Source organism: Cibotium barometz, chromosome 1, assembly GCF_041138505.1.
Source record: "Cibotium barometz isolate CiBa-2024 chromosome 1, ASM4113850v1, whole genome shotgun sequence".
NCBI lineage: Eukaryota > Viridiplantae > Streptophyta > Polypodiopsida > Cyatheales > Cibotiaceae > Cibotium > Cibotium barometz.
This window is the reverse complement of record NC_141046.1, coordinates 27,966,165-27,978,503: the sequence shown is the minus strand read 5'-3', so window position 1 is coordinate 27,978,503 and position 12,339 is coordinate 27,966,165. Positions and strand designations below refer to the sequence as shown.

Here is a 12,339-nt window from a genome sequence, read left to right as displayed (position 1 = left end):
CCACGGCCGGAATTGGAAGATGGGGAGTTACCCTCTATACGGAAGGAAGGGAGGCTCAGGCACAGTTATGGGATCATGTCAATGCCCGCGTCCATTCTTTCATCTTCCTAAATTGCACACCACAGGTGATTTATCACATAAAGCATATGATGCTGGCTAGAGGGATTTGGCAACATTTGGCTTCTCTGTACAATAGGGTATCACCCATGAAGAGGATCTTCTTAGAGTTCAGATGCGGGTGATGAATCCTGCAAAGTCGTCAACGAGGCGGGAGTACATCAACAAGTTGCAAGCTCTTCAGTAGGAGGTTCTCCAGGCAGGGAAAGAGATATTGTCAGAGGATATGGCCATCACGTTGTTGTCCCATTTGCCCTCTCAGTACTCAGCATTTTACTCCTCTTTGATCACCGATGGCAGGTTCAACACTATCACGTGGGAGGACCTTGTGCCAATGGTCTTGGACCAGAAAGAGCGATTTACGAACCCTCCACAGGGCGGAGGTTCTGAGGCCCTGACTGGCTAGCGGTCGAAAGGCCGTAACAACAACAACAAGGGTAAAGGGAAGTCTTCATTGGAGAAGTCTTCTGAGAAGAAGCCCGATTCAAACCGTGAGAAATTGAAGGCCGAGCGGACCTATAATGATTGTGGCGAGAATGTACAGTCAGTAGAAACCTTAGGGTTTGTTGCTCGCTGAAGCTATCGCCCCCACCCCTGCTCGAGCTGTCGCCTGCTCGCACCCCCCTCCCCGCCCTCGTGACTGCCTTCCCCGCCTGCTCGCACCCCCCCCCCTCTCGCCGTGCCCCTATGCTTCTCGCGTCCCCCGCCCTTCTCTTTCGCGCCTGTCGCCCCCTGCCCGCCTGCCCCGTCACCTTCGCGCCCCCCGCTCCCGCCCCTTCCTCCGCGTCCCACCGCCCCTGCCTGCCCCTGCCCTCCCTCCCCTTTTCGCGCTTGCGTTCTCCGCTTCTCACCCGCCTCCCCCTTGCGTTCTCCGCTGCCCCTCCCCCCCTCTCTTCTCCGCCTCTGCCTTCCGCCCCTCCCCCCTTTTCCGCCCCCCTTTGTTTTCCGCCCCTTTCGCCCTGTCTTCCTCCCATCTCCCTGTGTCTTCCGCCTCTTCCCCCCCTCCCCCCCCCCCCCCCCCCCCCTTTTTTTTTCTCCTCCCGGTTCCGCCTTTTTTGTGTAGCTTGGTTCTTGCAGGACCCTACGTTTTTTTCGCTTCGCCCTCGACTCAGCTTCAGACTCTGATGGAGGCTCCTCCCGCCCCACCTCAGAGGGACTCGTCCGTAGCCCCCTCGCCCGCCCCCGAGGATACCCCCATCAGGCTTTCTCTTTCGCCAGAAGAGGAAGCGAGCCTCGCCGCCGCAGAGGTGGAACGCCTCCAGGCACACTCCACCATCTGTCGTATAGTCGGCACTCGCCCCAGCAGAGGGGAGATCCGAGATCTTCTCCAGGCCCGCCTTCTTACAGATGTGGACGAGATCGTGGACGTTCAGTTACTGAGCCACGGACACGATCAGATCGAGCTTGAGACAGCCCAGAGCGTGGCCGAGGTCCTAGCCATGAGTCCCCTTGACATCAGGGGCGCTCGGGCCTTCTTCAGATCTTGGCAGCATGGTTTCGACCTAGCAGCGACCGAGCAAGGAGAGTGCCTATTCCATGTCACAGTTTGCTTTCCTGGACTCCGCCGCGAGTACCTTTCGCTCATTTCTAGGATAGGATCATTGGTGGGCTCGGTGCTTGAGACTGGCCCCACAACAGCTTCAGTGGTGGCTAGAGCAGCTGGCCTGCTGCCTTTGGTCAGAGTTTTGGTTCCTGACATCTCCTTCCTTCCGAAGGTCATTCAGTTACCTAGGATAGGGGGGGATGGATCGATCAGAGAGTGGAGTTTTCGGGGCTCCCGAACCAGTGTTTCATATGCAGGTAGGTCGGCCACCTGGCCAAGGCCTGCCCTCGCAGGAGACCTCGACCCTCACCGCAGCAATAGACCACCGATGGCCCGCCCACAGATGTGGCTCGGCAGGCAGCCTGGAGAGGAGCGCCGTAGAGGGAGACAGCCACAGCAGCATGCCCAGAGACCGACGTAGCAGCAATCTCAGCCTCAGCATCACTGGGTTCCCGTGAGGAACAGCTTTGCTCCCCTCCAGAAGGAGACCCCAGCGCAAGCTGAGGATCAGGAGATGCCAGCACCCCCCTCTTCGCCCCCACCCCCCCCCCCCCCTCCCCCTCCCCCTCCCCCTCCCCCTCCCCCGTCCCCCCCTCCCGCCTCGCTTCCACCTTTGCCTCCTCCCGTTCCCGCTCCCGCTTTTTCAGCGGCTCCTTCCCCACCCCCTTCTCCCCCCCTCCCCCTCCACTCGCTTCAGCTCCCCGGGAGACACTGGCAGTACCTTGGCGCTCACATGCAGTCCGGCGAGCACTGAGCACCAACCTTGCTCAAGCACCGCAGAGGAGACCTACCATGCCGATTCGTGCTTCACGGATATCCTCTATCCGCAGTCGGCTGAGTAGTCTCGACACTAGATAGCACTCGGAGGCTTTGGACTACTCCTTCACACGTCTCTTTGGAGCGGAAGGCCCCCATGAGCCAGCACCCATCAGAGTTTATGTGGTGATACCTCCGGCCCGAGGGGAGGAGGCACTTGATTCAGCGGTGGCCTTCTCCTTCCCTCTCTGCGGCACTAGCGACCGGGAGTGGAATTTGGATCTCGCTCTTAGTATTTTGAAGACTCTGGTAGTTGAGTTTTCTCACCACGTGAGCGATCTGGAGATGACAGACGTGATAGGCCGACTCTGGGAGTTGGCACATTTCTTTGATACCGGGAGTGCGGATGCCTCCGGGATTCGACATTTGGTGGTTCGCATAGTGGCAGACCTAGCACGCGACCCTTGCTATGTATGCATACATGAGGTTGCTCTCTCTGAGCGGAAGGCAGTCGCCATGGAACACAGTCCATTGGCGTCTGGTCCGAGACTCTTGCAGCACACCGGGTGGGCATATTCGTAGCGCTCGGATGGGGACTACTCTCCATCCAAGCCGCTTGCGAAGGCCCGCCGTATGGATGAGACAGCCTCCACCTCAGCAGGTCATCCATGAGGATCATCTCATGGAATGTACAAGGCCTTGGCGGCGCACACTATGTACGTTATCGTGGCTGCTTGAGGCAGGAGCTTCAGAGATGCCTGGTTGGGGGTAGTATTGATATTCTGATGATGCAGGAGCACCATTTGAGTGAGAGCAGGATTCGGAGATATGGTTCGGTGATGCCTGGTAGATGGGACACATTTTGGTCTGTAGGTTTTGGCCCTTTGGGTGGGCAGGGAGGAGTATGTATGGTCATTGCAGATGTATGGCGGCAGGCCATTGTGCATCGCGGGGTCATTGTGCCTGGTAGAGCACAGTATGTTATTCTGAGGATGCACGATGAGCACTTTGGTGTGCTCAATGTCTATGCGCCCAACCATGCTAGTGCCAGAGCAGATTTCTGGACCCTTGTTACAGATGCATTGCCCGAGGCCGCACATTGGTGTGTTGGGGGAGACTTCAACATGCTTGAGAACCCGGCTGATAGGGTGGGAGGCAGTCATGTTACAGTGCACGGCACGGAGCTTGCAGCTTGGGAGCGATTTTGTATGACACTGCGGATCACTAATGCATGGCAGCATGAGGCTTTCTCCCGCTCTCAGGACAGTCTTAGTTTTTCTCGGTCGGATCGTCGGCAGGGATGGACTAATCTATCACAGATTGATCGCTTCTATGTGGGCGACAGGTTCAGGGAGCGTGGTGGCTCCATTGGCATTCTCGCTGGCACCTCTTTTTCAGACCATGCGCCAATTATTTTGACACTTGAGGAGAGGACACGGGAGACCAGCTTGCAGTTGAGGATCCCAGAGAGGATACTTATAGATCCCAGTCTTTCTGAGGACATTGAGAGGATATGGCATGATAGCCAGAGCTCTGATCTCGATGTAGCAGGCCAGTGCGTCGAGGGACTCATCAAGCTCAGCTCTTTTTTGCATGCTACAGCCTTGACACGGCTGGGACAGACACGAGAGCGGGAGCGTCGCTTGAGACGTAGCCTTGCTTCGCTCCAGCGTCTTCAGGAGCAGCTGCCTACAAGTGAGTCGGTGGCGTCCCAGCTGAGCTAGGCACGCCAGGAGGTTAGAGAGACAGAGGAGCAGAGACATGAGTTCTACTATCATCGCCAAGCCTCTCAGTGGACGCAGCTTGGTGATAGAGTGACTAGGGAGTTTTTTGAGATTACCGGACCCCGCCATGCTCGAGCAGGAGTACGCCAGCTCTCAGGAGGTAGGACGGATCTTTAGCCACTAAGCCCGGGGAGATTAGAGCCATTGCCATTGAGTTCTACAAAGACCTGCTTTCAGCGGAGCCAGCCACGGAGGCACGTGATGCTTGCAGACAGGCTGTGTGGGCCCATGTGCAGAGGAGGGTCACTGATCGTATGCGCACAGTTTTGGGTGAGCCCCTTTCAGAGGATGAGCTTGTTGAGGCTTTGAGGGCCCTTAAGCGCCATAGTTGCCCTGGGGAGGACGGATTGACGCTTGCCTTTTTTATGCGCTATTGGGACCTTTTGAGGCCAGGCCTCCGCAAGGGCTGGGGTGATGCCGCAGAGCTTTTCAGAGGGCTTGATCTTTCTTATCCCCAAGGGGGAGGGAGTGTCAGATGATATTCGGCATTGGAGGCCTATTACGATCCTCAATACTGTCTACAGGGTCTTAGGAAAGGCCTTGAGTTTGAGGATCCAGCCCTTCCTTGGGGAGTTGATTCATGCTACCCAGACAGGATTCGTCAAGGAGCGCAGTATCCTTGACAACATTTTCACCTTCTGGGAGGCGACGGCCCGAGCTAGATTTCTCGGTGAGGACTTGGTCGTGATGCTTCTCGATTTTGAGAAGGCATATGATAGAGTCGATTGGGGTTTCCTAGAGGGCACTATGCTTCGCCTTGGTTTTTAGCCAGACTGGATTCGAGGAGTGGTACATCACGTCTTGCTGGATCTTCTTGAGCTCTTGCATCAGCCAGGTACAGAGGTTGATCAGGAACTTTCTTTGGTCTGGGCGGGATGGTCAGTCGGCCCGGGCTAAGGTTGCTTGGGCAGTTATTACTCTTTCGCAGGCCCAGGGGGGCTTGGGCATTATGGATCCAGCTGATCAGAGTAGAGCCTTGCTGGGGAAGCTTATTGTTCGGGGGCTGCTTCCAGGCGTTGAGCCTTGGAAGGAGCTTCTATTGCAGCGGCTGCAGGCTAGAGCTCCCCCAGCAAGGTGCACTTGGGCACCAGAGATACGGTGGATCTTCATAGAGATGAGGAGGACAGGCCTTAGTAGAGGATGGGAGGACAGATTTGCCTTGAGTATCCTTCGTTGGGAGCTTATGAGACCGGGGCTTTCTCAGAGACGTCCTACTTGTGATGAGGAGCGGGCCAAACAGCCGCTCGTCTGGAGCCCTGCGGTACGCACAGAGTAGGGTCATATGCTAGGCTCTCGGCCTCGTGTAGCCTAGGGACCATTGGCGGCAGGTGTCATGTGCACAGTGCGTATCTACCGTGTGCTATACGCATGCAAGACTAGTTTCGAGGCTTGGGGAAGCTTGGAACTAGGCAGGCTGATTGACAAGCTGAGTTAGGGAAATACTAACGGGCGGGCACCCAAGTATGGACGAGCGGGCGGCCAAGTGTGGACGCCCGATGACCGGCCAAGAGCCTATAAAAGGGTGGCCAAGGTTAGTTATTTTAAGATAGAGAGTCTCGCGAGTTTGTGAGAGCTCTATGGTCTTGGAGCGTGGATCTAGTGCAGACGTGCACCTGTTTTGTGCAGCCGAGGCCGGCAGCAATCTCGAGGCCCGCGAGGGCAGCTTCGTGGCGGTATGGGACGTCACGAGAGGAGGAGATTGGTCGGTACGTCAACCTAGTTAGCTCAGCTCGTGGCTCGGTGGGGACAGCCAAGACTGTGGGCTCGCCCACGGCTGTCATGGTTGGGAGGTGAGTCAGGCCTGCACCCCCTTGCTTGTTTGTTTGTTCGTTTGTTTGCAGGATTCGAGTTTCGAACCAAGATCGATCACGAGGGGATCCGTGGGGATTTGACAGCAGGCCCAGCACGCAGTTTTGGAGATTGGCAGGCCTTTTGCAGTCTCCCGGAGGAGATCCAGGCGGAGAGGCTGAGTCACTTCAGAGGGGGGCTGATTATGAGGGATGACATTCAGGAGGCACACACTGAGGAGTGGTTCACGCCCTTCGAGCCAGCGGCCCCACGGTGGATGGGAGCCTTTACATAGTTGGAGATCCTGATTGCTGTCAGAGCTTGCACTGAGGATGGCAGATGCCTCTACTATGAGATATAGGAGGAGGGCAGACTTCAGAGAGTGGAGGCGGAGTCGCCCTTGGTTGCAAAGTGCATCTTTCAGAGGATTCGAGTAGTGGCCGCCGCTTCTCGGAAGTGGCATATTGATCCAGACCCTGCAGATGTGGACTCTGATTGGCGCATATGGGCATATGCTGCGCGGCCTGGCTCCAATGGGACCCTGGCGAGTACGAGTGGCACGATCCTTATGCGTCCCCTGAGGCCATAGAGATCACCTTCTTCCAGTACACTGTTCGGTTGGGGAGGCATATTTTGACTGCGAAGCGGATGGTCTCTCCAGCTGCATCGGAGCATTGGCGGCTACAGGGACTCTCATAGGAGCATTGATTAGTTGATTCACACCCTGCGAGGCCAGTATGACCGCATCCGGGGTGTGAATCAACTAGTCGAGATCCTGCGTGCCTGTCGACTAGCCCAGAGCCTAGTCCAAGAATCCTCCAGGAACTCCTCATCCTGCGAGGCCAGTATGACCGCATCCGGGGCGACTCGGATCGAGCGATTTTGTGGCGCACCTGTATGGATTTTCCCCCCTCCTATTGTATGATATAGCCTCTCAGTTATTTGTACTTTTATTTGTACTTTTTTGCACCTAGGGAGAGTCTCCCTAGCTACCTTGATTGGATCTCTGCTCTACCTTCTTATGAGCAGGAGAGGGTTTTGTAGGCCAGTGGGCGTTTTTTTTTATAACTAATGAAAGGATCTTTTCTCGAAAAAAAAATGATTCTGGCGAGAAAGGCCACTATTGGAGGAAGTGTCCCAAGCGGAATAACGGGAAGAGTGCTGATTCTTCAGCTTCAACTGCAAAGACTCCAGCCTTTGTGTACTTGGAGATTTTGGACACAGATGCTTCATCTTCTTCTTGCGAGACAGTTGGCTTCACCGCCAGGGATACTCGGGAGTGGATTCTTGATAGTGGTGCTTCCAGGCACATGACTCCTTCCCGTGATTTCTTTTAGGATCTTAAACGGGAGTCAGGTTGCATTTTCATTGGTAACAATTCCACCATACCGATTCACAGTGAGGGCCAGATGGAGATCATTCTCGATGGCAGAGGGGGAAAGCATTCCTCTCGTGTTCTTTACGTCCCCACACTTGGTTTTCATCTATTTTTAGTGCATGAGGTTTGCAAGACTGGCTTCTGGGTGGAGTTTGAGGAGCATTCTGTTGCTCTACGGGACACAGAGAGAGGACAGGTTGTTTGGGAAGGCGGAGTGGAGAACGGTATATACAAACTCTTAGCACTCTCCTCTCTTACAGGCTCTCAGATTGGTGACTTGTAGCCGCCCTACATGCGGACAGCTCAGTGATCTCTTTTAGGCCAACCTCATTGGTGAACTTGCGAAGATCACCGATATTCACCCTTTGGGGCGCGGATACTACCAGGTGGAATTCGACTCACCAGCGGTGTCAAACCGGGTCATGCACCTGAGTCCCCTTGCATTGCGTACGGCGCAGGCCTTCTTTGCACGGTGGCAGCATGGCTTCGATCCAGCGCTTGACCCACTGGCTAGCATTTTGGGCTTCCCAATGACAATTTGTTTTCTAGGCCTTAGGGAGGAGTACCTTCTTCTTCCAATGATTGGTGGTGCCATCGGGAGAGTGATGGAGTCCCCGCCACTGTTGCCTCGGCCCTCGCGCAGGCAATTGGGATTCCATCCCTCCGTATTTGTGTGGCCTCGCCGGAGTCCGTACCGCATTGTATATCTCTTCCTAGCCTCCAAGGTGAGCGCGTGGAGTATTTAGGCCTCCTAGGCCAATGTTTCATTTGCAGGTAGATGGGCCATCTAGCCAGAGCTTGCCCTCGACGGCAAGCCAGGAGACCGCCTCCAGTGGTTTCTCCTCTCGTTTCTCGTGCAAATCTCATTAGGGGGCAGGCCCAGGGAGAGAGGCAAGCCCTCAGGCAGCAGAGCCCCTGGCCTGGACTCCGGATGACCCAGCTACCGGCGAGTGGCAAACGGCTGGCTTGCGCCCGGCTGCCAGACAACCACCCGAGCCGAGCGTTGCTGCCGTGTGCGCCAGGCTGGCAGATCTCAGAAGGATTTGGTTTTGTCAAAGAACCGTTATGAGCATTCATCTCAAGATTTTCCCATTGGTGACGTGCCCTCGCCAATCCAAAGCAGGCCCCTCCGGCCTCACCAATATGGTGACGGATCCCTCATCAAGATTCTCCCGCCGACCCCCAGTGTTCTGAGAGGCCGACCGGCCTCTCTGAGCCCCCAATGAGACCACCCCCGCAGCCGTCCGCTCTGATGGATCTCTCCCGGCAGCACCCCTCCTCCTCCCCCGCCTCTCTACCCCCTCCGCCCCCCCTTACCACCTCCCCCCCCCCCCCCCCCCCCCCCCTTCCCCCCCCCCTTTGCCTCTCCGAGCACTCTCATCGCCCCCCAGCAGTCCCCGACTCGGAGTGGAGGCAGCCGGCAAGATCCGCCCATCGCTTGATTCACCAATTCTCTGAGCCGGTAGAGATGACCATTGCTGCTTCCCCCGTGAGGGCTCTTCCGCCAGAGTCCCCACCGGGGCTCCCAGGATCTTGGGACAGCCAGTGGACTATAGTTTCCTCCGATGTCCGCCGACGGAAGGGACTTACATTTTTGAGGAGACAGTAGCCCCTGTTCGGGTATGTGTGGTTTTTCACCACTCCAGGCCCTCTACGCCAGATAATGGCGCGATGATCTTCTCTTTCCCCTTCAGTGTAGCCTTGAGGACAGAGTGGGATCCCGAGATGGTGGCAGTTGCTATCCAGGGCCAGGCAGTTGAGCTCTCCCAGCACCTCCAGGATCTTCGTATCACCGACATTCTCACCCATTTCTGGCCTTTGGAGCTTGGAGGTTCTGCCCATCGAGGCCAGGACGGGGAGATGGTAGTCTCCAGCCTGGAGGTGCTGCTTTTTGTCTTCATGCATACTTTTGTCGCGGTACATCTTCTCCCCTCTTACATATACCTCTATTGTGATCGATGGAGTCCGGAGCATGAATACGCTCTTGCTCTACAGAGTGGCGTCACATGGAGGACACGATTACTGCCCACCTAGCGTGCCTTAGCCTTGTGTCAAGAACACTTGAGCACTATTGGTTCTTTATTACATCAACTTGGTGTCCTTAATGCTAACATTGAGGAAGATGACAAGAAGGCTGTTCTCTTCTCTAGTCTCGAAGACATAGATAGGTTCAAGGAAGCCCTCTCTACACTTATGAGTGTCTAGAGAGATGACTTATGACAGCATGATAGCAGTTCTTGATGAGGACAGGAGGTTATAGGGCCAAAAGTCAAAACACAGATGGAGAAAGGCTTCTTCTCAAAACAAAGAAGCAAATTCAAAGGCAAGGTAGTGAAGTGCACCTATTGCAGAAAGCCGGGCCATACTGAAGACAAGTGCTTCAAGAAAATGGCGAAGGACCAAGAAAAGAACCGTGCAAACTTGGTGGTAGGAGAAGAAGATGCAGATTCAGATTCAGAAGAACCAGAAAAGCCAGATACTTCTACAGGAGCACTTTATAAAGCCTTTACTTTTGAATTCTCCGATCTATCTCTTGCAGAGATAGATACCGACTGGGCTTTTTAGCCCACTTCATTTTTTTTATAAAATGTGTGTGAGGGGTTGTCTGCCTAGGATGTCCCCTGAAATGAGATGGAATACATGTCCATTGTGTGTTAATCCATCTGTGTTTGTACGGCCTTGTGCTATAAAAAGGCTCTATAATTTTCTCATGTCCGTGTTTTAAGTCAGGGGGCTAGTTTGGGAGGCTGAAGAATCACATGTGTGGTCAAGCTCCTTTTGGAGGCTTGATTGTGATTTGTTATATCATGTCAGGTATGGCCACTGTGATCTTTTGCATCACGTGGTGCCAGTACATGTGTATGAAGGCTTATCCTCATAACACCTCCTTGACTCCGAAGGGGGGTGGGTTGGGTATTTCGGAGTCTCATGTGCGTGTCCGCCTTCTGTATGTGTACCATAGTTTGTTTGAATTGTGTAGTGTGTGTGAACCCACCCTTAAGTGTGGATAAGATAACTATGCGATGTGTACTTGTCTTATTAGTGTATGTGATTTGTGAGAGTCAAAAGATAAGGGTTGCAACCTATAAAAGCATGTACTTGGTTTGGTGTACTTCAAAATCATCAATCTATTCAATCTACATTGAGTTGTGGAATCATCTCTCTCTAGAACGTTGAGTTTATCTTTCTCTCTCTTACTGTTTGCATACATCCCCATCATGGATATCTTCAATCCTCCTTAGCTTAGATCTGCAGGTAACCCTAATAACCTACAGTACAGGCACGGGTACAGCTGTATGGATAGGGGGTACAGAGCTGTACCTCGAGGTTCAACTGATGACGAGGGTGTACAGCAGCAGCAGCAGAGAGAGGCCCTCTTATGACAGTGAATGGCAGGCTTCCAAGCAGATGCGCAGCTCGTTGACATTGTACGGACAGTATTGCAGGGATGTACTGCCTGTTGGATGGATTCCGTAGAGTGTACAGACAGGACGGCAGCAGTGCTTTTTGGATGTAGATACCCACATTGATGAGGCTGATGCACTAGAAGCAGTTTATGATGTTTTCACAAAAGGGTTTGGCCCATATTCAGGGTAAAGTGAAGCTTGGCTCCAAAAGGGGGAGCTCAGTCCAGGCCAACGAGTGCATTGGGCAGGCCGCAGCACGCTGAAGTCACTCTCTTTGCGGGGGAGCCCTCTTCCCAATGATCTGGTAATTTTGTCAGAGAAATGGTGACCAGATGGATATTCTGGAGGGGCCCTAATTTTGTTGTACTGTAGCAAAGGAAGCAAATCACCTGCTTGTCCGAATCTATGAGGCGATACTACAAAGCATGGGTGAACATTTGTGTTTTAGTTGCAAGAAAGCTGCTCACTAAGCCAAAGCCAATTACTCAATAAACAGGGTGTAATCATTACAATGTCTCGTGAAGTTTCAGTTGCATTAGTTAATATCTGGTTTAGACGCATTGCTCACATTAGTCACTTTGCTACATGGATTCTGAGTTTTGTATGCTTGATCCAGGTGAGAACTGAAGAGGAACTTATTGAGGCTATTGCAGCAGTGCAAGGAGAGAAGAAAGACTGCCTTTGTTTCATAGAGTGCATTGTACACAGGGATGACACCAGTAAGGAGTTGCTGGAATGGGGTTCACGTGTTTCTGCAGCAAACAGCAGACAACCAAACCCACAGTAATGTAAATTATATGACTGGGCAGTACAATTGTGGGCAACCCTTTGGTGCTGTTTTGGCTTTACGGCGAACACATTGTCTTCTTGTAGGTTAACATTACTTTGACCTACAGTCTCTAGGGCTGTCCACTGCCAGAATTACTGTTGAAGATGGCATAACAAAGGTGGTTGTCCCCCATATGTAACATATCACTATCGACACTAATGCTTTCTGAAGTTGTATTGGGAATTTGGAGTGCTACTAACTGATTGAGCAACAAATATGGCTCTATAGTGCAAGCCTGATAGTTTGTAAAGTTGTTGTCACCCTCTCACATTCGTAAGTCCTAGCATATAAAGGGAGGGCAAGGTTGTCAAGCTCATTTGCAAGCATGTCTATGCCAGCTTCATGTTGTTTGTAGCATAGAACATGGCAGAGGGGGGTGTTTTATCTTTGATTAGATTGAATGATCCGACTTGTGATCTATGTGACTAGGTACTGCTGAAGAGTCCATACCAAGTAGAACTTGTTGATCTATGCTCGTACATCTGGAAAGTTGGTTTACCCGATGATCCTTGTGGAAAGTCCTTACCTAGCATTGACACAAGTTGAGAGACATCCTAGGGTGGGACTAATTGATTCTTCGGGTCTGTGCTTCGGCCATGGTAAAAAATAAGAGGATGGTTGTTAAAATCAAACTTCGGTATTCATGACTGGAGTTCGGCACAACCTGCTTGGCTGGAGCAAATCCCAAGGTACACAATCCAACTAGAATAAACTTGCATCAGTGCACAATTGTGCTC

At 53.2% G+C, this 12,339-nt stretch overlaps 1 protein-coding gene across 1 annotated transcript in view; it reads left to right on the top strand.

Annotated features, from left to right (window-relative positions):
• Positions 1-11,928, top strand: part of LOC147641824 (pyruvate decarboxylase 2-like) — a 35,831-nt gene extending 23,903 nt beyond the window's left edge. Inside the window, exon 7 of the mRNA XM_086800023.1 lies at positions 11,390-11,928. Within this exon, the coding sequence (XP_086656149.1) occupies positions 11,390-11,560 (171 nt within the window). The 3' untranslated portion in view covers positions 11,561-11,928. The remainder of the gene's footprint in view (positions 1-11,389) is intronic.
• The last annotated feature ends 411 nt before the right edge of the window (positions 11,929-12,339 follow it).